Source organism: Salmo salar, chromosome ssa26 (genome assembly GCF_905237065.1).
Source record: "Salmo salar chromosome ssa26, Ssal_v3.1, whole genome shotgun sequence".
NCBI classification, from domain to species: domain Eukaryota; kingdom Metazoa; phylum Chordata; class Actinopteri; order Salmoniformes; family Salmonidae; genus Salmo; species Salmo salar.
Genome location: NC_059467.1, coordinates 22,701,488 through 22,729,000, shown reverse-complemented (window position 1 = coordinate 22,729,000; position 27,513 = coordinate 22,701,488). Strand labels below are relative to the sequence as shown.

The 27,513-nt window shown below is 39.6% G+C and overlaps 2 protein-coding genes across 10 annotated transcripts in view; one reads left to right on the top strand and one right to left on the bottom strand.

The window, feature by feature from the left end:
• LOC106587358 (genetic suppressor element 1) overlaps positions 1 to 3,709 on the top strand; it is a 389,317-nt gene extending 385,608 nt beyond the window's left edge. The window contains exons 16-17 of the mRNA XM_045708804.1: positions 488 to 591; positions 928 to 3,709. Of these exons, the coding sequence (XP_045564760.1) occupies positions 488 to 591; positions 928 to 1,068 (245 nt within the window). The 3' untranslated portion in view covers positions 1,069 to 3,709. The remainder of the gene's footprint in view (positions 1 to 487; positions 592 to 927) is intronic.
• A 3,495-nt stretch (positions 3,710 to 7,204) lies between these two features.
• The window catches only part of LOC106587367 (uncharacterized), a 48,539-nt gene continuing 28,230 nt past the window's right edge, over positions 7,205 to 27,513 (bottom strand). For 2 of the 9 annotated variants that reach the window (XM_045708806.1, XM_045708807.1), the window contains exons 3-6: positions 10,935 to 11,004; positions 10,591 to 10,741; positions 9,254 to 10,368; positions 7,205 to 9,163 (exon numbers count right to left, since the gene is read on the bottom strand). In XM_045708806.1, the coding sequence (XP_045564762.1) occupies positions 9,121 to 9,163; positions 9,254 to 10,368; positions 10,591 to 10,741; positions 10,935 to 11,004 (1,379 nt within the window). In that variant the 3' untranslated portion in view covers positions 7,205 to 9,120. Of the gene's footprint in view, positions 9,164 to 9,253; positions 10,369 to 10,590; positions 10,742 to 10,934; positions 11,005 to 11,101; positions 12,367 to 19,163; positions 19,391 to 27,513 lie in introns of those variants that run through there. The other 7 variants (XM_045708808.1, XM_045708813.1, XM_045708810.1 and 4 more) reach the window with 7 other exon arrangements.

Here is a 27,513-nt window from a genome sequence, read left to right as displayed (position 1 = left end):
CTGCTTGCCTGTGGCAGTATGGTCTGTTGTATCTCTAGCTGTGTGCTGCTTGCCTGTGGCAGTATGGTCTGTTGTATCTCTAGCTGTGTGCTGCTTGCCTGTGGCAGTATGGTCTGTTGTATCTCTAGCTGTGTGCTGCTTGCCTGTGGCAGTATGGTCTGTTGTATCTCTAGCTGTGTGCTGCTTGCCTGTGGCAGTATGGTCTGTTGTATCTCTAGCTGTGTGCTGCTTGCCTGTGGCAGTATGGTCTGTTGTGTCTCTAGCTGTGTGCTGCTCTCTAGTTATTGGTACGTGGGGAGACAGACAGGCAGGGAGTGTTAGTGTGGATGCTAATGAGAACCCAGGTCATATCCCCTCAGGCTCACTGTTATTCTCTTCTCCTTCCTCTCTCCCTCTCCTCCTCTGCCTCCCTCCTCTCCTTCTCCTCCTTCTCCACTCCCCTCCTTCTCTTCCCCTGCCTTCGGTCCTCCCTCCCTCCCTCCTCCAGAGCAAGGTGTGGAGCGCCAGGTGCTGCAGAGCCAGTGTCGGAGACTGGAGAACCAGCACTACAACCTGAGCCTGACAGCAGAGCAGCTCTCCCACAGCATGGGGGTAAGACCCTGTCTGCTACATCTATCATCACTGAGCTTCCTTCAAATCGTTTGGAGAAAATAGACTTTCTATTTTAATCAGCTATGTTGAATTGTATTCTTCATACTGTAAAATAATATTATATAATGCCACAGAATTCTAAGTGTGTGTGTGTGTGTGTGTGTGTGTGTGTGTGTGTGTGTGTGTGTGTGTGTGTGTGTGTGTGTGTGTGTGCGTGCGTGCGTGCGTGCGTGCGTGCGTGTGTGTGCGCGTGTGTGTGTATCCTTGTGTTATGTTTTTGTTAATGTGGTTTTATTGACTCTACTCACCCCCCCCCCCCTCTCTCTCTCTTTATAGGAGTTGATGTCTCAGAGACAGAAGCTGGCGGTGGAGAGGGAGAAGTTACAGGCCGAGTTGGAGCACTTCAGGAAGTGTCTGACGCTGCCGCAGCCTCACTGGGCCAGGGGAGGGCACTACAAGGGTTACCCCCCCAGGTGACAGCTCCACTGACTCCCAGGCCCGGCCCCCTCCCTCCCCGCCCACACAGAGTTTATTTTTATGACCCAGCCTGGATCTGGACCCGGATGCGCAGCTCCACAGGAGAGAGGGATTCATGGATTCATTGATAGATGGATGGGGCAGCAGGGCCAAGCAGTGAAGCACTGACTGGGGCTGCTGCCAGCCTGCCAGGGACGGTGCCACCAGTCAGTGGTCTGTGCTAACCCTGGGGTCAGAGGGAGCAACAGGCACGTCACACATGGGGCAAAGCTCTAGGACTGCATGTTCAACACACACAAACATACAGAGGCACAAACTCACACCATGCTCTTCAGCAGGCACCAGTTACTCTCTTACATTGCAGTCCCAGCCCCATCCTGGGCTCCCTTCACAGCCACTCCCACACAGACAATCCTGCAGTCGGAGAGCAGCTCAGCCCTGGAATGGGTTTGGTCACATGACAGATCATCATCTACCACCAATCCAATGCCCCTACCTCTGGCCAATCGGACAGGACTGAACCTCCCAGCATCTCTCCTGGCAGCAGGTCAGGCCAGCTTTCAAACTTGAAATGCACTTAAAGAGAAAGACCTGAAGAACTACCTGGTGGTACTGTGTTACGACAAAGAACTGTTCAAATTAAGGAAGAACTTACAAAATGCACATTTTGGAATGAATAAAGGAAATGTTTTATTTCGAGATGAGAATAAGAATTTAAAAGGTGCTTCAGCCTTGTATTGTAAATAATATTAAGACTAAAAATAATTTTGTATGTTTTTATTACTTTAATCATTGTTCTTTTAAGAAGAAGAAAATAAGCCTGCCATTTTTTATATATTCATGATTTTTTGGGTGAAACAGAAAGCTTTGCTTTTAGTGTTTGTTCTGCTGCTGGTCAGAACTGCCCTGTTCGGAGGTGTAGATTAAAGTAGAAAAGGAAAGAGAGAACATGCTCCGCTCCTCTTCTCCTCTCCTCCTTTGACCCAGCCATGTGTACTGCCGTAGCAGCAGCCCTCCCTCCCCTGGCCTCCAGGCCCCGTAAGGCTCACTGAGATGGGGGTAAGACCTAACTCCATGCCCCACAGCCCTCCCTCCCCTGGCCTCCAGGCCCCGTAAGGCTCACTGAGATGGGGTAAGACCTAACTCCAGGCCCCACAGGCCTCCCTCCCCTGGCCTCCAGGCCCCGTAAGGCTCACTGAGATGGGGTAAGACCTAACTCCAGGCCCCACAGGCCTCCCAGATCCATGCACTCCGTCAGAACACCAGCCCCACACAGAACCCCTCCTGTCAGGAACAGCAAGTTTTACCACTCTCCCTGTGTGAGTAGTTACCCATGGGAAAGTGTGAGTGACAGCTACAGTTAGTGTCATCCTTTATTTTCTCTCTCTCTTATTCCCCTTCAGCTCTAGTCCAGGGATGAGCCCTTAGTAGAACCGATAACTAGACCCATCTCTCTGGACCTTATCATTAAGTACAAAGGACACAACATCCATTATAATGAGACATTCATATCATCACTAAACCCAGAGAGAGGAGGGAACAATGCAGACAGTACCACATGGCAATGTGACAATGCACCAAGGGAGATCTAGCGAGATTCTTCTCCTTTGTGTTTGCCATAAAAATAAATAGTGCCAAAAAGTAGCCCTCCCTTGCACAAAATATCATGAGACTTTTTTAAACCTCAAAATAGAGTATTTAAGCTAACTCCCTGAATTTAAATGGCCAACCCACTTCTAAATGTATTTTTTACTACATTGATCCCACTTATCATAATGTCAAAGCCCTTGCCAACAATTGGATAATGGACAATTTTTTTCTCCACTTGAGGGCCCTCAAATCCAAAGTCAATGAAAGGTTCTCTTTTGCCAAGTATATGAATCATTGTCCTGCTCTGCACTGTGCATCTATAGTGTGTTTTCATGCCTACATCAGTCCACCTTGCTGCTGGCCATAGCCATCTCCTGTGCCTCAGTACCCCTGTTCCCCAGTCTCTCTATTCCCCTACCTTCTTTCTGTGGGAGTGTCTGGCCTGTAGTTTTGTAAAAAAAATAAATAATGTTTAGCCTTACAAGAGGACCTCCGGCAGCATAGATCGCAATGCAGCGTGGGTATGTAGTGCTGTCAGTCAGAGTTGATAAGGCTTTGAGTATGTAGTCCAAAAGGGGTTCTGTTTGAACTCCAGTCTGATGCTGTGGATGTGAGATGGCAGGGAGGGGAGGGTGGCTGCCGGTCTGGTCCCTACATCCCTCTTTGTTCCACTCCTGGTGAGCTTTCAGAGGAACACCCAGTTAGGGAGGCGGAACCATGTTTACAGACCAGAGCAGAGATACGATAGGAGCACCACCTGTCAATCAGACAGCAAGCGCTACCACTGAGTTAAGCAGCCAATGAGTTAGCGGGAGGACGTTAGGCCCTTCCCCAGAGCCTCCTTACTCTACCACGCACGCACACGCAATAGCCCCCTGACTCTATGGAGGATGTCTAGACTCTAGATGCTGTGAAACTCTGATTTTAAAATGTACTTGTTTGAATTAATTGTAATGTAATATATTATTTGTTGAATGTAGTAATTAGGTATTTATGAATATATTGCTGTAATTTCAGACAAAAAAATAAAAGAAAATATTTGAAAAATGTACGTGAATAGTCAGGTCTTCTCTTGGCCCCATTTCTTCCTGCAGGTTCATCATCCATTTTCAGTGCCTGAGTCAAATTCTAACTCTGTGTTTAACAGTGAGACTACATTGAAGTCACACATGTCTGATAAGATATGAGGGTTATCAATTAAGTGTTTCTACTACATTGGATTTACCATCTGTTTATTATGAGGCAGGCAAAAACTGACATAGAAAATATAGTGAAATCTTCAAAACAAATGTCAAAACTGAATTATCTGTGATTACTGATCATAATATGTGATGGTTATAATGATGATTAGAATATACATGTGATGGTTATAATGATAGTTAGAATATACATGTGATAGTTATAATGATAGTTAGAACATACATGTGATAGTTATAATGATAGAATATACATGTGATAGTTATAATGATAGTTACAATATACATGTGATAGTTATAATGATAGTTAGAATATACATGTGATAGTTATAATGATAGTTAGAATATACATGTGATAGTTATAATGATAGAACATACATGTGATGGTTATAATGATAGTTAGAATATACATGAGATAGTTATAATGATAGTTAGAACATACATGTGATGGTTATAATGATAGTTAGAACATACATGTGATGGTTATAATGATAGTTAGAACATACATGTGATAGTTATAATGATAGTTAGAATATACATGTGATGGTTATAATGATAGAGCATACATGTGATAGTTAGAATGATAGTTAGAATATACATGTGATGGTTATAATGATAGTTAGAACATACATGTGATAGTTATAATGATAGTTAGAATATACATGTGATGGTTATAATGATAGTTAGAACATACATGTGATAGTTATAATGATAGTTAGAATATACATGTGATGGTTATAATGATAGTTAGAACATACATGCGATAGTTATAATGATAGTTAGAACATACATGTGATGGTTATAATGATAGTTAGAACATACATGTGATAGTTATAATGATGGTTAGAACATACATGTGATAGTTATAATGATGGTTAGAATATACATGTGATAGTTATAATGATAGTTAGAATATACATGTGATAGTTATAATGATAGTTAGAATATACATGTGATAGTTATAATGATAGTTAGAACATACATGTGATAGTTAGAATGATAGTTAGAATATACATGTGATAGTTATAATGATAGTTAGAACATACATGTGATGGTTATAATGATAGTTAGAACATACATGTGATAGTTATAATGATAGTTAGAACATACACATGTGATGGTTATAATGATAGTTAGAACATACATGTGATTGTTATAATGATGGTTAGAATATACATGTGATGGTTATAATGATAGTTAGAATATACATGTGATAGTTAGAATGATAGAATATACATGTGATAGTTAGAATGATAGTTAGAATATACATGTGATAGTTATAATGATAGTTAGAATATACATGTGATAGTTATAATGATAGTTAGAATATACATGTGATAGTTATAATGATAGAACATACATGTGATGGTTATAATGATAGTTAGAATATACATGAGATAGTTATAATGATAGTTAGAACATACATGTGATGGTTATAATGATAGTTAGAACATACATGTGATGGTTATAATGATAGTTAGAATATACATGTGATGGTTATAATGATAGTTAGAATATACATGTGATGGTTATAATGATAGAACATACATGTGATAGTTATAATGATAGTTAGAATATACATGTGATGGTTATAATGATAGTTAGAACATACATGTGATAGTTATGATGATAGTTAGAATATACATGTGATGGTTATAATGATAGTTAGAACATACATGTGATAGTTATAATGATAGTTAGAATATACATGTGATAGTTATAATGATGATTAGAATATACATGTGATGGTTATAATGATAGTTAGAATATACATGTGATAGTTAGAATGATAGTTAAAATATACATGTGATAGTTATAATGATAGTTAGAACATACATGTGATAGTTAGAATGATAGTTAGAATATACATGTGATAGTTATAATGATAGTTAGAACATACATGTGATAGTTATAATGATAGTTAGAATATACATGTGATGGTTATAATGATAGTTAGGACATACATGTGATGGTTATAATGATAGTTAGAACATACATGTGATGGTTATAATGATAGTTAGAACATACATGTGATAGTTATAATGATGGTTAGAACATACATGTGATGGTTATAATGATAGTTAGAACATACATGTGATAGTTATAATGATAGTTAGAACATACATGTGATAGTTAGAATGATAGTTAGAATATACATGTGATAGTTATAATGATAGTTAGAATATACATGTAATAGTTATAATGATAGTTAGAACATACATGTGATAGTTATAATGATAGTTAGAATATACATGTAATAGTTATAATGATAGTTAGAATATACATGTGATGGTTATAATGATAGTTAGAACATACATGTGATAGTTATAATGATAGTTAGAACATACATGTGATAGTTAGAATGATAGTTAGAATATACATGTGATAGTTATAATGATAGAACATACATGTGATGGTTATAATGATAGTTAGAACATACATGTGATAGTTAGAATGATAGTTAGAATATACATGTGATAGTTATAATGATAGTTAGAATATACATGTAATAGTTATAATGATAGTTAGAATATACATGTGATGGTTATAATGATAGTTAGGACATACATGTGATAGTTATAATGATAGTTAGAACATACATGTGATAGTTATAATGATAGTTAGAACATACATGTGATAGTTATAATGATAGTTAGAATATACATGTAATAGTTATAATGATAGAACATACATGTGATGGTTATAATGATAGTTAGAACATACATGTGATAGTTATAATGATAGTTAGAATATACATGTGATAGTTATAATGATAGTTAGAACATACATGTAATAGTTATAATGATAGAACATACATGTGATGGTTATAATGATAGTTAGAACATACATGTGATAGTTATAATGATAGTTAGAATATTGTTAAAGGAATTTTATATCTCGATGATAATAATCAATAATCAATTCGCCTTGACTAATGCCCAAGGTTTGTAAGACAATGGGTTAAAATAATTAGGGAAGGACTCAGCTTTCTGCAAAAGGTTTCTGTAGCTTTATTCATGAGAACGTTCTGCCATCAGGATAACAAAACAGTCATTATATAGTTCTTGATTACTTACGCACATGCATTTACACACAATCTGTTGGTGACCTGCAACCCCCATAAACTTCTCACACTGTTTATCACCTTCTGGCTCAGCCTGTTCCTTTCCTTCAAGGTTAGGAACTCTCTGAGGATTTACTCACTTGACCATCTGCCCCTCTATCTCTCTATACTAATTGCATACACACATTTCTTTCCCTCTCCAGTGGTTCCTGGACTTTCCGGAACTAATCAGACTAATCGATCCCTACATTGATCATTACATTGATTATTCATTAACCCTGCTGTATGACTAATAATTAATCATGGTTTATTGATTCATTTACCTTTATTATATAATTCTCTTATCAAATATACATGTGATAGTTATAATGATAGTTAGAACATACATGTGATGTTATAATGATAGTTAGAACATACATGAGATAGTTATAATGATAGTTAGAACATACATGTGATGGTTATAATGATAGTTAGAATATACATGTGATAGTTATAATGATAGTTAGAACATACATGTGATAGTTATAATGATAGTTAGAATATACATGTGATGGTTATAATGATAGTTAGAATATACATGTGATGGTTATAAAGATAGTTAGAATATACATGTGATAGTTATAATGATAGTTAGAATATACATGTGATAGTTATAATGATAGTTAGAATATACATGTGATAGTTATAATGATAGTTAGAACATACATGTGGTAGTTATAATGATAGTTAGAATGTACATGTGATAGTTATAATGATAGTTAGAATATACATGTGATAGTTATAATGATAGTTAGAACATACATGTGATAGTTATAATGATAGTTAGAATATACATGTGATAGTTATAATGATAGTTAGAATATACATGGATGGTTATGAAATGACAGTGTAGGTTCACATTGTTACGGTACTTAACCACAAGTGTTAGTATAGGAGGACTCTACAAGGTCGAATCTTCCCATTACATAGCATAGCTTTATATAGTTTTATAAAATGGTTAGTTCTGGCCTGGCATTATGATTAGTTCAAACTGAAAGGTGTTTTCCATTCATGCTATATATCACTGTATTATATCAATAACTCTTTATTAATTATGATTAAAACTAAAAGCTTCACAATAAAGCATTCAGTGATAAAGTTCATATGAATCTCATCACAGCCTGAAGGGCAGTCATGCAGTCACAGTCAGATAAGTTTCTCTACTCTTCCATCAAACCCTATCTACCCTACATGCATGTTCAAATGGAAAACAGCCATTTCAATTTAAAAGCAATGTTCCCATGTTTGCAGAGACTGCATTCACGGTAAACGCTGCATATATCGACTCAATCGGAAATGACCTTTACATTTCAATCACACTATAGCGCAGCTCTTTAGTGCTATGGATTGAATGGAGCAATTATATTGGACACAACAAATATGTACACAGTAGGCTGGAAGTGGTGTTGGAGGGCCAGTAGGGGGCACTCTTCCCTCTGGTCTAAAGAGTTCCCAATGCCCAGGGGCAGAGACAGGGACATTGCCCTGCGTAAGGTGCAGCCTTTCAGATGGGACATTAAACGGATGTCCTGACTGTGGTCATTAAAGATTCCATGGTACTTATTGTGACAGTAAGTGGTGAAACCCTGGTGTCCTGGCTAACTTATTATCAATCCTAATTGTTTTATACTGTATATCACTCCTCACCTCTACACCATGAAAGCTGATGTCTGGTGAATATTCTGGCACAATTGGTTACACCCATAGTTGTGTATGACTAGAGATTCATCCAGTCATAAGGTCATTTAGCAACATTTGAGTTTATGTCTTGTTAGGATATGACATTCTCATTCTGGATTGGATAGATTTGTATCACCCTTATTTCTGCTTGTAGATATTAAACACTTCCTCCAACAGAGGACTTGTGGATTGACAGTAAAAATAAAACACTGGTTACAATGGAAAACTATTATATGTAGTTGAATGTCTCTGGACCAAGAGATCCAGCCAAGCAGTCATCAGCATCCACTCTGTCTTTTTCTCAACACTCTCTCAAAGGTGCCTCTGGGAATACTATCGCTTTCAAAATAAAAGTCCCCAGCGTACAAACAATAACAGTGCCTCAATACATTACGGCAAAATAAAAGTTGCGACAAAAGTAAGGTTTCAGATTTTTATGTCAACATAAGTCTAGGCTTTAGAGCTTCCATTAGTACATATGTGTTACATCTCTGGTTGTTTTGCTCTGCTCTCTGCCTGCCTGCTCCCTGCCTGCCTGCTCCCTGCCTGCCTGCTCTCTGCCTGCCTGCTCCCTGCCTGCCTGCTCTCTGCCTGCCTGCTCTCATCCTGTTGGTTCTCATCCTCCCTCACTTTCTTTCTGTATTCTCGGACCTCAGCAGCTGCCTCACACAGTTTCTGAAATGCATCATCTTTTACCACAGGAAGTTCTTTACACTTGTTCTCAAATTCCTCATCTGGACAAGTCAACAGTTCCATCAAGAATCCTCTTGTTTTACCAGAACTTCCTCTCCCCTTTAGTTTACTCTTTATCTCACCATGGATGTTTGCACTTGTTGCCCAGACTCTAGGATTATAATGTGATTGCGCAGTTGTCAGGCCATCCTTATTTACTTTACACCTTGCTGGAACAGAGGTAATTATGGGATTGTCAGCGGTAAAGACTGCTATGAATTCGTCACGGTCCTTAACTTTTTTGATACATTTTGGCGACTCCATTGTTTTGCCTTTTCCAAGAAAGCTCTCTGTTAGTGTGTCCTCCCCCTTTAGGAGTAAAACACAGAAGTTGGGCTCTGGATAGTATGTCCCTAGAGGAAAGTGTTTTGCTGTCTGAATTCGAGTCATTCTGTCAACCTGGCTTGGCTTCTTAAAATCCCCTTCAGGAAACTCATAGCCTGTTGACATCACCGTTGGTGGGATGCCAGAGTGAGTGTTACAGTGCTTTCTGACTATCTCTAAATAAGAGCTGTACACTTGGTTAAAGCTTACAGTATCAGCATCAATACAACTGAAATAGATCAGAGCGTCAGGATCCTGTCCTCTCAACTCTCTAACAAGCTGTTTAGTTTCTTCATGATCTTTTAGATATTCTCTGATATCCGTATATGGTGTATCTTTTTTTTTATTTATACTGTCCTCATATTTAATGTCACCCTTGGGTCCCCAGGTAAATGAAATCTTTTTAAACTTCAATACTGTCTTCTCCTTCATGTTCATCAGCATTGACAGCTGCTTCCTGAGCTCAGGAGAATCTTTGCCATTGAGGCCAATGATGATGGCCACATCTTCCAGGTGCTCCTTATCTTCCTCCTTAAAGCCTGTACCCTCCAACAACGTCAGTAAGTTTTGAACCAACTGCAACTGGATTTGTTCCTGTGTTCGGTTGTTGTCAAGTAGTGGGACCCACATGGGCACATTGATCAGAAACTTGATCTTTTGATCCTGGTTCTGGTTCTGGGTTTGTTAGGAGAAACAACAAAAACAAACCATGTAAGGTTAGAAAATGATCATACTTTTGGTTAAAGGTCACTGTTAGAAATTTGCAGAATCCCTTGGAGAGGACAGATTTAAACTGAAGCTCATTGACCTCTCACTATATATTTCACTGTATATTTCAGATTTCATATATTTGATCCCTGATGTTTTTCTATTACAATGACACTGTTGTTGGCTCACCTGACTGGACCCCTGGTTGAGCTTGTTCCTTCCATCTTGGTCCCCTCTTGTATCCTTCTTCGTATTAGAGTGCCCTGGCTGCCCTGGCAGTGGGGTGTTGTTCGACCTCTTGGCACCAGCGGACAATACTTGCAGCTCAGTATTCTCCAAACTGCAGAACAAAACAGAAATAAATCATGGTTAAAAAAAAGAAAGTTATAGCAAGTTATAACATAGCTACCAGTAATAGGAAAACGTACTTTGATAGGACTATGCCACCCCCATCACCCAAATGTTTTCCTCCAAAACTCCCTTCATGAGTCATTTTCACCAAATGGTGTCCTCACTATCCCCAATCTCCCTACCGTATTATGCGTTCGCTGGTGTCTGGGTTGTTGACATGAGACTGTCTGGTGGGCGGCTTCACAATAGGGTCTGAGGGGAGAAACAGGCTATTCAGAGACAGAGCATTTTGGGAAGGTGGTAGAGTTAGTTCGATTGAATGTGTAGTGATAAACCATTCTCTTCTCACCTTGTGTTACATTACTCGCTGGGACGTCTACAGGTTCATCAGATGCCATCCACAAACAGCAGGAGAACATTGAGGAGCGTGGTTGGGTTGCCGGAACCATCATAGGCGACGTCTCTGGGGATCTTTCTTCTGATCTTTCTCTCTGTTGTCTGTTATTACCCTCCATGATGTCTCAGACAAACCTACTGTATGAAAGCACAAGACTCAGAGGAGGAAAGGATCAAATCAAATGATATGTGCAATACATCTCCATTTCATAAATCTTCTTAATTTGCTAAATAATTGTAAACAGTAATATTTTTTTGCACTTTCCTGTTTCTGAGAATGGATTCTCATTTCATTACAGGTTATAGGCATTTTATAAATCCAACCATACTTCATTGATACTTGAATGTTGATCGAGATTATACTAGAGCTTAGAATAGCATACTACATTTGATGAAGATATTGATTAACACATTCACTATTTCCTTGTTTCTTAGTGAAACTAAATTATTCAGATGAAGGTTTTTCTCCTAATACCTCTAAAGATGGAGATAAGATTAGGCCCATCTAAAAATACATATCTGTTGATGTTCTCAGCAATCTAACCCAGCAGTTTCCCTGTGGGACTTGTGTTGTGTTGCAGGTCACCAACATTCCTCCACCATGTTGAATATTTCATTAGAGACCCATCTTCCTTTTCGAATATGTTCGCAAGAAAACACCTGCATCACTGCTGTGGTTTGTTATTTACTGTACAACATGAGGAAGTATTGTTGTGAGCACATTTTGGATAACTATGGTTCCAAATATTATTTGTGGAACTAAAAAAGTTGACTATCATTTGGGGGTAATTACTAATACTTTATTTTAATACAGACAGCAATAAGGGACTACTTAAAATAAAAAATTAAAACATATTTAAATACAGATATCAGAAAGGGATTATTTTCAGAAACAATTAGATTGGCAACCTTCCACTAATGGCAGATTAGTTGAACTAGTGTAAATGAACAAACCAATCAACCAATAAGATATTACTCCTTGAACAGCACGTACAGACATCTGTCACGTTGTTTGTAATAATGGTCGGACCAAGGTGCAGCGTACGTAGAGTTCCACATCATTTTAATGAATAAAGTGAAACTTAAGCAAATACAAAACAAATAAAGAATAACCGAACCGTGACAACAATGCAGTGCTAACAGGCAACTAAACATAAACAATATCCCATAACCCACAGGTGGAAAAAACGCTTGTCACGTCCTGACCAGTAAAAGGGGTTGTTTGTTACTGTAGTTTGGTCAGGGCGTGGCAGGGGGGTGTTTGTTTAGTGTGGGGTTTTTTTTTTTGGGGGGGGTAATGTTCTATGTTAGTGTATTTCTATGTTCGTTCTAGTTTTCTATTTCTATGTTTAGTTTTTTGGGTTGACCTTCAATTGGAGACAGCTGTTCCTCGTTGCCTCTAATTGAAGGTCCTATTTAATAGGGGTGTTTTTTCTATGGGATTTGTGGGTAGTTCCGTGTTTAGCGTTGAGCCTGACAGGACTGTCTTCGTCGTCATTGTTTGTTATTTTGTTTTGTGTTCACGTTCCTTCAATAAAAGAAGATGAGTTTGCACGTTCCCGCTGCGTTTTGGTCCACTCCATACGACGAACGTGACAACGCTACTTAAGTATGATCCCCAATTAGAGACAACGATAACCAGTTGCCTCTAATTGGGAATCATACTGTACAAATCACCAACATAGAAAATGAACCTAGAACCCCACATAGAAAATATAAACTAGAACAACCCCCCAGTCACGCCCTGACCTACTCTACCATAGAAAATAAAAGCTTCTATGGTCAGGACGTGACAACATCATGATATGTATAGTTCAGACAGTATTCAGACCCGTTCACTTTTTCCACATTCTGTTACATTACAGCCTTATTCTAAAATGGATCAAATAAAAAAAATCCTCATCAATCTACAGACAATACCCCATAATGACAAAGCGAAAATGTATTAAATAATAAACAGAAATACCTTATTTACTTAAGTATTCAGACCCTTTGCTATGAGACTCGAAATTGAGCTCAGATGCATCCTGTTTCCATTGATCATCCTTGAGATGTTTCCACAACTTGATTGGATTCCACTTGTGGTAAATTCAATTGATTGGACATAATTTGAAAAGGCACACACCTGTCTATATAAGGTTCTACAGTTGGCAGTGCATGTCAGAGCAAACACCAAGCCATGAGGTCAAAGGAATTGTCCGTAGAGCTCCGAGACAGGATTGTGTTGAGGCACAGATTTAGGGAAGGGTACCAATACATTTCTGCAGCATTGAAGGTCCCCAAGAACACAATGGCCTCCATCATTCTTCAATTACAGAAGTTTGGAACCACCAAGACTCTTCCTAGAGCTGGCCGCCTCTCCAAACTGAGCAACCGGGGAAGAATGGCCTTGGTCAGGGAGGTGACCAAGAACCCAATGATCACTCTGACAGAGCTATAGAGTTCCTCTGTGGAGATGGGAGAACCTTCCAGAAGGGAAACCATCTCTGCAGCACTCCACCAATCAGGCCTTTATGGTAGAGCGGCCAGACGTAAGCCACTCCTCAGTAAAAGGCACATGACAGCCCGCTTGGAGTTTGACCAAAAGACACCTAAAGGACTATCAGACCAGATTCTCTGGTCTGATGAAACCAAGATTGAACTCTTTGGCCAGAATGCCAAGCGTCACGTCTGGAGGAAACCTGGCACCATCCCTACGGTGAAGCATAGTGGTGGCAGCATCATGCTGTGGGGATGTTTTTCAGCGGCAGGGACTGGGAGACTAGTCAGGATCGAGGGAAAGATGAGCGGAGCAAAGTACAGAGAGATCCTTGATGAAAACCTGCTCCAGAACACTCAGGACCTCAGACTGGGGTGAAGGTTCACCTTCCAACAGGACAACGACCCTAAGCACACAGCCAAGACCACGCAGGAGTGGCTTCAGGACAAGTCTCTGAATGTCCTTGAGTGGCCCAGCCAGAGCCTGGACTTAAACCCGATATTACATCTCTGGAGAGACCTGAAAATAGCTGTGCAGCGACGCTCCCCATCCAACCTGACAGAACTTGAGAGGATCTGTAGAGAAGAATGGGAGAAACTCCCCAAATACAGGTGTGCCAAGCTTATAGCGTCATACCCAAGAAGACTCGACGCGGCGGTTTAACAAAGTAGTGAGTAAACGGTCTGAGTATGTATGTAAATGTGATATTTCCGTTATTTATTTTAAATACTAATGTTTTTGCTTTGTCATTATGGGGTATTATTCTAAAATTGATTAAATGTGTTTTTTTCCCTCATCAATCTACACACAGTAAAAACAAGTTTGTATCAATTTAGAATAAGGATGAATTTACTGTGTTAAATGAGGCCTCACCCCCCTGGTTACATTAGTGACCATACCCCCCGTGCATCCGGCAAAGGCGGAGGTGTTGCTAACATTTACGATAGCAAATTTCAATTTACAAAAAAAAAATACAACAATGACGTTTTCGTCTTTTGAGCTTCTAGTCATGAAATCTATGCAGCCTACTCACTCACTTTTTATAGCTACTGTTTATAGGCCTCCTGGGCCATATGCAGTGTTCCTCACTGAGTTCCCTGAATTCCTATCGGATCTTGTAGTCATAGCAGATAATATTCTAATTTTTGGTGACTTTAACATTCACATGGAAAAGTCCACAGACCCACTCCAAAAGGCTTTCGGAGCCATCATCGACTCAGTGGGTTTTGTCCAACATGTCTCTGGACCTACTCACTGCCACAGTCATACTCTGGACCTAGTTTTGTCCCATGGAATAAATGTTGTGGATCTAAATGTTTTTCCTCATAATCCTGGACTATCGGACCACCATTTTATTACGTTTGCAATTGCAACAAATAATCTGCTCAGACCCCAACCAAGGAGCATTAAAAGTCGTGCTATAAATTCTCAGACAATTCCAGACTGCCTCTGCCTACCCAAGGACGTCAGAGGACAAAAATCAGTTAACCACCTAACCGAGGAACTCAATTTAACCTTGCGCAATACCCTAGATGCAGTTGCACCCCTAAAAACTAAAAACATCTGTCATAAGAAACTAGCTCCCTGGTATACAGAAAATACACGAGCTCTGAAGCAAGCTTCCAGAAAATTGGAACGGAAATGGCGCCACACCAAACTGGAAGTCTTCCGACTAGCTTGGAAAGACAGTACCGTGCAGTATCGAAGAGCCCTTACTGCTGCTCGATCATCCTATTTTTCCAACTTAATTGAGGAAAATAAGAACAATCCGAAATTTCTTTTTGATACTGTCGCAAAGCTAACTAAAAAGCAGCCTTCGCAAATGGAGGATGGCTTTCACTTCAGCAGTAATACATTTATGAACTTCTTTGAGGAAAAGATCATGATCATTAGAAAGCAAATTACAGACTCCTCTTTAAATCTGGGTATTCCTCCAAAGCTCCATTGTCCTGAGTCTGCACAACTCTGCCAGGACCTAGGATCAAGGGAGATACTAAAGTGTTTTAGTACTATATCTCTTGACGCAATGATGAAAATAATCATGGCCTCCAAACCCTCAAGCTGCATACTGGACCCTATTCCAACTAAACTACTGAAAGAGCTGCTTCCTGTGCTTGGCCCTCCTATGTTGAACATAATAAACGGCTCTCTATCCACCGGATGTGTACCAAGCTCACTAAAAGTGGCAGTAATAAAGCCTCTCTTGAAAAAGCCGAATCTTGATCCAGAAATTATAAAAAACTATCGGCCTATATCGAATCTTCCATTCCTCTCAAAATGTTTTGAAAAAGCTGTTGCACAGCAACTCACTGCCTTCCTGAAGACAAACAATGTATACGAAACGCTTCAGTCTGGTTTTAGACCCCATCATAGCACTGAGACTGCACTTGTGAAGGTGGTAAATGACCTTTTAATGACGTCAGACCGAGGCTCTGCATCTGTCCTCGTGCTCCTAGATCTTAGTGCCGCTTTTGATACCATCGATCACCACATTCTTTTGGAGAGATTGGAAACCCAAATTGGTCTACATGGACAAGTTCTGGCCTGGTTTAGATCTTATCTGTCGGAAAGATATCAGTTTGTCTCTGTGAATGGTTTGTCCTCTGACAAATCAATTGTAAATTTTGGTGTTCCTCAAGGTTCCGTTTTAGGACCACTATTGTTTTCACTATATATTTTACCTCTTGGGGATGTCATTCGAAAACATAATGTTAAATTTCACTGCTATGCGGACGACACACAGCTGTACATTTCAATGAAACATGGTGAAGCCCCAAAATTGCCCTCGCTAGAAGCCTGTGTTTAAGCAATAAAGAAGTGGATGGCTGCAAACTTTCTACTTTTAAACTCAGACAAAACAGAGATGCTTGTTCTAGGTCCCAAGAAACAAAGAGATCTTCTGTTGAATCTGACAATTAATCTGGATGGTTGTACAGTCGTCTCAAATAAAACTGTGAAGGACCTCGGCGTTACTCTGGACCCTGATCTCTCTTTTGAAGAACATATCAAGACTGTTTCAAGGACAGCTTTTTTCCATCTACGTAACATTGCAAAAATCAGAAATTTTCTGTCCAAAAATGACGCAGAAAAATTAATCCATGCTTTTGTTACTTCTAGGCTGGACTACTGCAATGCTCTACTTTCCGGCTACCCGGATAAAGCACTAAATAAACTTCAGTTAGTGCTAAATACGGCTGCTAGAATCCTGACTAGAACCCAAAAATGTGATCATATTACTCCAGTGCTAGCCTCCCTACACTGGCTTCCTGTTAAGGCAAGGGCTGATTTCAAGGTTTTACTGCTAACCTACAAAGCATTACATGGGCTTGCTCCTACCTATCTTTCCGATTTGGTCCTGCCGTACATACCTACACGTACGCTACGGTCACAAGACGCAGGCCTCCTAATTGTCCCTAGAATTTCTAAGCAAACGGCTGGAGGTAGGGCTTTCTCCTATAGAGCTCCATTCTTATGGAATGGTCTGCCTACCAATGTGAGAGACGCAGACTTAGTCTCAACCTTTAAGTCTTTACTGAAGACTTATCTCTTCAGTAGGTCCTATGATTAAGTATAGTCTGGCCCAGGAGTGTGAAGGTGAACGGAAAGGCTGGAGCAACGAACCGCCCTTGCTGTCTCTGCCTTGCCGGTTCCCCTCTTTCCACTGGGATTCTCTGCCTCTAACCCTTTTACAGGGGCTGAGTCACTGGCCTACTGGTGTTCTTCCATGCCGTCCATGGGAGGGGTGCGTCACTTGAGTGGGTTGAGTCACTGACGTGGTCTTCCTGTCTGGGTTGGCGCCCCCCCCTTGGGTTGTGCCATGGCGGAGATCGTTGTGGGCTATACTCGGCCTTGTCTTAGGACGGTAAGTTGCTGGTTGGAGACATCCCTCTAGTGGTGTGGGGGCTGTGCTTTGGCAAAGTGGGTGGGGTTATATCCTGCCTGTTTGGGCCTGTCCGGGGGTATCATCGGATGGGGCCACAGTGTCTTCTGATCCCTCCTGTCTCAGCCTCCAGTATTTATGCTGCAGTAGTTTATGTGTCGGGGGGCTAGGGTCAGTCTGTTACATCTGGAGTATTTCTCTTGTCTTATCCGGTGTCCTGTGTGTATTTAAATATGCTCTCTCTAATTCTCTCTTTCTCTCTTTCTGTCTTTCTCTCGGAGGACCTGAGCCCTAGGACCATGCCTCAGGACTACCTGGTATGATGACTCCTTGCTGTCCCCAGTCCACCTGGCCGTGCTGCTGCTCCAGTTTCAACTGTTCTGCCTGCGGCTATGGAACCCTGACCTGTTCACCGGACGTGCTTGTTGCACCCTTGACAACTACTATGATTATTATTATTTGACCATGCTGGTCATTTATGAACATTTTAACATTTTAACATTTTGACCATGTTCTGTTATAATATCCACCCTGCACAGCCAGAAGAGGACTGGCCACCCCTTATAGCCTGGTTCCTCTCTAGGTTTCTCCCTAGGTTTTTGGCCTTTCTAGGGAGTTTTTCCTAGGGAGTTTTTCCTAGCCACCGTGCTTCTTTCACATGCTTTGCTTGCTGTTTGGGGTTTTAGGCTGGGTTTCTGTACAGCACTTTGAGAATATCAGCTGATGTACGAAGGGCTATATAAATAAATTTGATTTGATTTGATGATTAATGTAACAACATGTGGAAAAGTCAAGGGGTCTGAATACTTTCCGAATGCACTGTATCTGTTTTTCCATTTAGAAATAAAAGCATTTTATGTATCTAGCTCCCCCCTACTTAAGTAACTACTATATTTTAGCTATAACATTTTCATGAATCTTTCAAAAAATGTTAGATTTTTTTCCACTTTGTCATTACAGAATATTTAGTGTAGCTCATTGACAATCAAATGTCAATCAAATCCATTTTAATCCTACTTTGTAACGCAATAAAATTTGAAGAAATCCAAGAGGTTGTAGACTTTCTAGAGGTGCTGTATATCCAAAATTAAAAATGTAGTTTCACTGTCAAAATTCACATTGCTTGACTTGAGTAGGAGCTCACTGGAGCTGAGTACCGGAATTTAACATTTTCTACTACTTGAGTTCAAATACAAATAAGTTTCAAACATACACATCATACCAATTTTAAAGGGATATTTTCATCAGAATACAAATTAACATTATTTTCCACCTACTGGTATCTTGGCTGTAGTCGATTCAACAAGGCAGTGTTTAGATATTCCCTTAAATACTTAGTCTTATATTTCGTTTTGTTAATATTACCGTCAACACTTATGCCGCTGTAATAACACTAACATTTTATTAACATTGCATTTTCCCGATTGCATAGCAATGTAGTTGAGTTGATCATTTACAGTAAAGGTCATTTAAAGGACATTTATGCTTGAGCCTTGTACTGAATCCCTACCCTAGTCCTATAGTGTCAATACAATTACATTAAAAAAATACTTTGCTAAATTGTCATATAGGCCTATATTCCCTGTTTCTGATAGTCAATCCTGTCAATTTAGACAAATACGTAAATATACAATAAAACCTGAAACAAAGTCTTACCCACTAATTGTCTTCTGATCACTCCACTGTCTTTACATTACTTTTTTATTTATGCTTCAGTGATGGGTCCTTTGAGGCAGAAGCTCTGTATGTGAGCTGTTGAAGGTTCCTCTTTATGAAGCCCAGAATAGGATGTGGCCTCTTATACATCTCAAGAATGAAGCTATCTACATATTATGTTCCTTTCGTAATAGGTGGAGGGAAGCATCTGAGAGGGAGAGGCATACTGTATAGCCTTCCCTGCAGTTATCTCATTTTCACTTTTGGAAAACAGGATATAGCAAGTTGGTGGCCATGAATCATGTCAAGCCAAGCTTTATGATACACACACACACACAATAATGTGTCATTACACAGTAGCCTGTCTACATTTGCAAGTGTAGTACATGCATTTGTGGAAAAAATTACAGTAAAGTGTGACTGGTTATTTTAATGAATACGTTTAGTTTTAATGAGGCAGATTGGTTTCCTCTTACTTTTAACCATTTGATAAAGGAAGTAATTTTTTTTAAATTTAACTAGGCATGTCAGTTAAGAACAAATTCTTATTTTCAATGACGGCCTAGGAACAGTGGGTTAACTGCCTTGTTCAGGGGCAGAACGACAGATTTGTACCTTGTCAGCTCGGGGATTCGATCTTGCAACCTTCGGTTATTAGTCCAACGCTCTAACCACTAGGCTGGAGGAAGGAAGTTATGCAACATCTCAAGCTAGAGAAAATAGCTACTCCGTTAGGGGATCTGCAATTACATTTTATAATATCTGGCAACCTTTCCTATCCTTTGTAGAAGACATGAACCCAGAAAATTTCACAGCTCCATAAACCAACCCAAATTAGAATTTGTATAATTATTTTTACTCTTTTTTAACTTTTTGTTTTATAATATTCTTGTATTTTAAAAAAAATATTTGATTATATTACTCATTGTATATCATGCCTGCTTTAAGTCTAGTTTTGGGGTGGGGCTCTAATAGAGCATGGGGGGGTTGGGGGGGTTTGACTTGGTAGGGGATCCATGTGTGTTCTGCCCTCTACCTGTTCTACCCGTTATCTGTATAATCATAAAAAATGCCAAATAAAAAAACATAAAAAAATATATATATATTATCCAGCCCCATCTGTTTTGCCCCATAGTTGCCACGCGTTGGTTGTGTTGCTAAAAAACCAACCCGTCTATACTATACTGAACAGAAGCATCATCAGAGTTTCAGAACATTCAGGGCTCAGCCCTGAAAACCTGGGGCTGACTCGCCGCGAGGGGGAAGGGTGAAATAAAATGACCTTTATAATAAAGCATTGCATGTACTACGCCACTTTTTTATATATGAGGGGAGGATATCACATCTAGCCATAATGGTCCCGGAAGCATAGCCATAATGGTCCCGGAAGCATAGCCATAATGGTCCCGGAAGCATAGCCACAATGGTCCCGGAAGCATAGCCATAATGGTCCCGGAAGCATAGCCATAATGGTCCCGGAAGCATAGCCACAACGGTCCCGGAAGCATAGCCATAATAGTCCCGGAAGCATAGCCACAATGGTCCCGGAAGCATAGCCAGAATGGTCATCGGATGCATAGCCAGAATGGTCATCGGATGCATAGCTAGAATGGTCATCGGATGCATAGCCAGAATGGTCATCGGATGCATAGCCAGAAGGGTCTCTTTCGGGATGGTCCCGGATGCATAGTCATTGTTATGCTTCTGGGACCATTTAGGCTACGCACTTAAATATTAACCCCTATATAGGCTAGAATGTGACAAGATATACTGTACATTAATTCATATTTAATATAATTAATTCAACCTGAACAACAGTAGTCATGGCATGGGTTAACCAGAGATGGAAGAGGAAGGACTTTTGTGTGGATGGATGACATTTCTCAAGTCTCAAGAGGTCTGATTCTCCACCCTATCGTTTCTTAGGAACTGTGCATCATGCGGCAGGGCTGCCCACCCCCACATATTGTAAAGTGGTTGTTCCACTGGATATTATAGGTGAATGCACCAATTTGTAAGTCGCTCTGGATAAGAGCGTCTGCTAAATGACTAAAATGTAAATGTAAATGTAAAAATGTAAATGTAAAAACACTTCCTGAGGTGTAACTTGTCATCTACAGTAAATAGATACCTAACAATGAAATGTAAAACCAGATTAGCAAGAAACCACTCCTATAATAGTTTCTTAGGAACTGTGCATCATGCGGCAGGGCTGCCCACCCCCACATGAAAAACACTTCCTGAGGTGTAACTTGTCATCTACAGTAAATAGATACCTAACAATGAAATGTAAAACCAGATTAGCAAGAAACCACTCCTATAATAGTTTCTTAGGAACTGTGCAACATGCGGCAGGGCTACCCACATCAAGCTAAATGACTATAGAAACTTGTTGGATGCATTTTCAGTTTGTTTTGGTTGTGTTTTGGATTATGTGGTGCCTAATAGAAATGAATGGTAAATAATATTGTGTGATTTTGGAGTCACTTTTATTGTAAATAAGAATATAATATGTTTCTGAACACTTCTACACTAATGTGGATGCTACTATGATTACGGACAATCATGAATGAATTGTGAATAATGATGAGTGAGAAAGCTACTGAGGCGTTGATAAGAGAATTATCTAACAAATGTAAATGAATCAATAAACCATGATGAATTATTAGTCATACAGCAGGTTTAATGAATAATCAATGTAATGATCAATGTAGGGATCGATTAGTCTGATTAGTTCCGGAAAGTCCAGGAACCACTGGAGAGGGAAAGAAATGTGTGTATGCAATTAGTATAGAGAGATAGAGAAGCAGATGGTCAAGGGAGTAAAAGCTTCAAAGAGTTCCTAACCTTGAGGGAAAAGAACAGGCTGAGCTCTGGATAGTGATAAACAGTGTGAGAAGTTTATGGGGGATGCAGGTCACCAACAGATTGTGTGTAAATGCATGTGCGTAAGTAATCAAGAACTATATAATGACTGTTTTGTTATCCTGACCTCAGAACGTTCTCATGAATAAAGCTACAGAAACCTTTTGCAGAAAGCTGAGTCCTTGCCTAATTATTTTAACCCATTGTCTTACAAACCTTGGGCATTAGTCAAGGCGAATTGATTATTGATTATTATCATCAAGATATTAAATTCCTTCAACGGGCGTACATATCATGATCAGAGGTTAGCATGTTTTGAGGGTATGATCTTCGACCCTCTAACTTTTTCACTCATCATTATTCACGATTAATTCAGGATTATCCGTATTCATGGTAGCTTCCACATTACCATAGAAGTGTTCAGAAACATATTATATTCTTATTTACAATAAATGTAACTTTACAATAAAAGTGATATTATTTACCATTCATTTCTGTTGGGCACAACATCCGAAACAAATACACTCAACAAGTTAATAGTCACAAGCTTGATGTAGTCATTGTGTGCTAGGAATATGGGACCAAATATTACATTTAAAACATTATAAGGGCCTCGTACAGACTTTTCTACTCACGCCTTTCCTACGCACTTCTCAGTAGTTGGTATTCAGACATACGCGCAAAAACCCTCCCACTTTCTGGCCAACAGATTTTCTCATGGAGTTTTCATTCAATATGGTTTTCATTTATCTAAAGCGATTCCTTTAAATTGGTGTACCTCTTAAACTGACAGTCCCTGAAATCAGGCACTAGAATTACTTAAAAAAAATTGTAAATGTTTACATTACTTATTTTATTGATTTCCCACCGTTTTATAAGTCAGGAGACAGACCTCTCTCTGTTGGTCGGCTGCATCATCACATCGATTTATATCACTTCACTGCGACCAGTGGTGTAAAGTACTTAGGTAAAAATACATTAAAGTACTTGTAACGACTGTCGTCTAATGGGGACCAAGACGCGGCGTGCGACGTGCTCATAATTACTTTTATTTAACTCTCAAACAACAAAACGACGATAAACAGTCCCGTCAGGTGCAACATACACAAAACAGGAAACAACCACCCACAAAACACAGGAAAAAAACACCCCTACTAAATAGGACCTTCAATTAGAGGCAACGAGGAACAGCTGCCTCCAATTGAAGGTCAACCAATAAACTTAAACATAGAAATAGACATACTAGAACAAACATAGAAATATACTAACATAGAACATAACCCAAAAACCCTGAAACACATAAAACAAACACCCCCTGCCACGCCCTGACCAAACTACAATAACAAATTACCCCCTTTACCGGTCAGGACGTGACAGTACTACTTAAGTAGCTTTTTGGGGTATCTGTACTGTACTATTTATATTTTTGACAACTTGTACTTTTACTTCACTACATTCCTAAATAAAATAATGTACTTTTTACTCTATATATTTTCCATGAAACTCAAAAGTACTTGTTGCATTTTGAATGGCTAGCATGACAGGAAAATGGTCCAGTTCACGCACTTATCAAGAGAACATCCCTGATCATCCCTATTGCCTCTGAATTGGCGGACTCACTAAACACAAATGCTTTGATTGCAAATTATGTCTGTGTTGGAGTGTGCTCCTGGTTATCCGTAAATAAATAAAAACAAATCGTGCCATCTGGTTTGTTTAATATAGGGAATTTGAAATGATTTATATTTTTACTTTCAATACTTACGTATATTTTAGCAATTACATTTACTTTTGATACTTAAGTATATTTAAAACCAAATACTTTCAGACTTTTACTCAATTAGTATTTTACTGGGTGACTCACTTTTCTTGAGTAATTTTCTATTAAGGTATCTTTACTTATACTTACTGAATGCGACATCATGTCAAAGGAGCAGTCCTTAGTAAAACATTTATCCAGCTGGACTGCTTCATAGCACAGACATGGCAAAGCAATCGCTGAAATTATCTAGAGCAGGCAGATCTAAATATACTATGGATTTCACATGATTGGGCAGGGGTGCAGCATTGGGTGGGCCTTGGAGGGCATAGGCCCACCCACTTGGCAGCCATGCCCAGCCAACCAGAATAATATTTTTTCCGCATAAAAGGGCTTTATTACAGACAGAAATACTTCATTCCCAATTTTTTTATTTCTATATGTTTTATTATACTTTAGTTGTGTACTAGATCATGTGGGTTGAAAAGTGTTTTTTTCCTCAGACATAAATGAACAATTCCAGGTGAAAGCCAAAGGTTGTAGCTAGATTAATGAAATATTGCCCTTTTGCTAGATTATTGACTACAGCCATAGCGAAACAGTGCAAATGGCTGTCAGCTCAACTTTAATTCGAATTTTCGACAGACTTACCAGAATATATGGACAGAACGGTTCAGAATATTAGGGATTAATGAAAGAAAGCCATGTCAATACATGCATTTTCGTTACTTTTTCAGACCCAATTTGTCGATTAAAAAATTATCTGATATTGTATATTATTTAGGGTTAGGAAAGTATTCATAAATAATAATAAAAAATAGGTTAAGCGAGCCTTTACATACTAAATATATTGGTGAATAAAAATACAGTGGTTTGATTCATCCTGAATGTTGCCATAATCAATTGTTCAATCTATGAAAGATTTGAAGATTAGACAAATGTATAATTACAACATTCTAGAAATCATAAATCAACTTGGTAGGTTTGGCACCATATTGTCATTTGTGCTTGGTTACAGAAGCCTATAACTTGGGTCTCCAAATGTCATCCCTGCAAGGCCAGCATTTCATAAACTTCACTGTGGAAGAGGTGATATGTTGATATGGTTCAGTTTTCTGCCATATGACTTGTTTCACATTTTGTCTCCAGCAATCATAAGGTAAGAGATCTAAAACAATTGTCATTTATAATTACAATCCCATTATCCAAACGGATTACTCATTCACCTAGCTCTAATCAATTTGTAAATGACAGTGCATGGAGAATGGTATTATTTCTGTTGGACAAAATAAAGTAGATGTTGTTCCACTTGGAACCGACAACTTGCTCTACCTTATTAGTTTTATCATGCATAATGGGGGTGGAATTATGAGGGAATAAAGTTTTTAAAAACAGCGTAGAATACAGACTATCTGTAGACACACCTCCACCACACCTGCATTCCTTTGATCTCCACCTCAAACCTCAAAGTTGCAAGATGACGCTGACAGAGATGGTTGTCTCGCTTCGAGTTCTTAGGAAACTACGCAGTATTTTGTTTTTTTATGTATTATTTCTTACACTGTTACCCCAGGAAATCTTTAATCTTATTACATACAGCCGGGAAGAACTATTGGATATAAGAGCGATGTCAATTTACCAACATTACGACCAGGAATATGACTTTACCGAAAGCGGATCCTCTGTTCGGACCACCACCCAGCACAATGGATCTAATCCCAGAAGCCAACCCAAAACAACGGTGCCGCAGATGGGGCAGATGGAGCAGCCTCCTGGTCAGGCTCCGTAGACATGCTCACCGACCACCGCTCCCGAGTAGTCGCGCTGGAGTGAGTAGTCGTGCTGTACTTCACTGTACTTCGCTCCGCGGGTAATATTACATTTCATTACATTACATTACAACGGAACGATTTGATTAGTGTAGTGTTAGCTAGCTAGCTACATAGTTGTCTTTGTATCAAGGATAAAGGTGTAGCTAAAGGTGTAGGTGTAGCTTTGAGAAACTAACTTTGAGAAACTAACAAGGTTAGCTAGCCAGCTGTATTCGTTCGTTCGTTCGCGCCGTTTTCCAAACGGCGTCAACACCACAACACCACAGCCACTGCTAGCTAGCCAACTTTACCAATTTTACCAACTAGCAGTACTGTAGAAACTAAATACATTACAACGGAACGTTTTGATTAGTGTAATGTTAGCTAGCTACATAGCTACATAGTTGTCTCTGTATCAAAGATAAAAGATAAAGGTAAACGCAGCCACTGCTAGCTAGCAAACTCTACCAGCTAGCAGTACTGTATCGTTTTTAGTCAATAAGATTTTTGCAACGTAAGCTTACACAAACGCTTCACACCGCATGGCTGCTGCCACTCTAACCTGGTGGTCCCAGCGCGCACGACCCACGTGTAATTCCAGGTCTCCGGCAGCCTCTGGAACTGCCGGTCTGCGGACAACAAGGCAGAGTTCATCTCAGCCTATGCTACCCTCCAGTCCCTCGACTTCTTGGCGCTGACGGAAACATGGATTACCACAGAAAACACTGCTACTCCTACTGCTCTCTCTTCGTCTGACCACGTGTTCTCGCATACCCCGAGAGCATCTGGTCAGCGGGGTGGTGGCACTGGAATCCTCATCTCTCCCAAGTGGACATTCTCTCTTTCTCCCCTGACCCATCTGTCTATCTCCTTCTTTGAATTCCATGCTGTCACAGTCACTAGCCCATTAAAGCTTAACCTGTTATGGCTAGGGGGCAGTATTTTCACGGCTGGATAAAAAACGTACCCGATTTAATCTGGTTACCACTCCTACCCAGTAACTAGAATATGCATATACTTATTACATATGGATAGAAAACACCCTAAAGTTTTTAAAACTGTTTGAATGGTGTCTGTGAGTATAACAGAACTCATTTGGCAGGCAAAAACCTGACAAGGTTTCAGGCAGGAAGTGGCCTGTCTGACAAGGTGTCGTTCTTCTTGTCTCTGTTTATTGAAGAGTGGGGATCTTAGCTGTCCCGTGACACTTCCTACGGCTGCCATAGGGTCTCAGAAGGCGGTAAAAAGCTGAATCGTGGCTTTGCAGGCTCTGGCTGAAAAAAAGTAGCGCGTTTGGGTAGTGGCTGGTTACAGTACTGTGAGACTCAGTCTCGTGCCCGCGTCAACCGAAAGCTTTGTTTACTTTCCTCTGTTTAGCTAAAAGGAGATTCCCGGTCGGAATATTATCGCTTTTTTACGAGAAAAATGGCATAAAAATGGATTTTAAACAGCGGTTGACATGCTTCGAAGTACGGTAATGGAATATTTAGATTTTTTTGTCACGAATTGCGCCATGCGCACGACCCTGATTTACCATTTCAGATAGTGTCTGGGACGCTTACGAACAAAACGCCGCTATTCGGATATAACGATGGATTATTTTGGACCAAACCAACATTTGTTATTGAAGTAGCAGTCCTGGGAGTGCATTCTGACGAAGACAACAAAAGCTAATCAAACTTTTATAATAGTAAACCTGATATTGGTGAGTGCTAAACTTGCCGGGTGTCTAAATAGCTAGCCCGTGATGCCTGGGCTATGTACTTAGAATATTGCAAAATGTGCTTTCACCAAAAAGCTATTTTAAAATCGGACATATCGAGTGCATAGAGGAGTTCTGTATCTATAATTCTTAAAATAATTGTTATGCTTTTTGTGAACGTTTATCGTGAGTAATTTAGTAAATTCTTAGTGA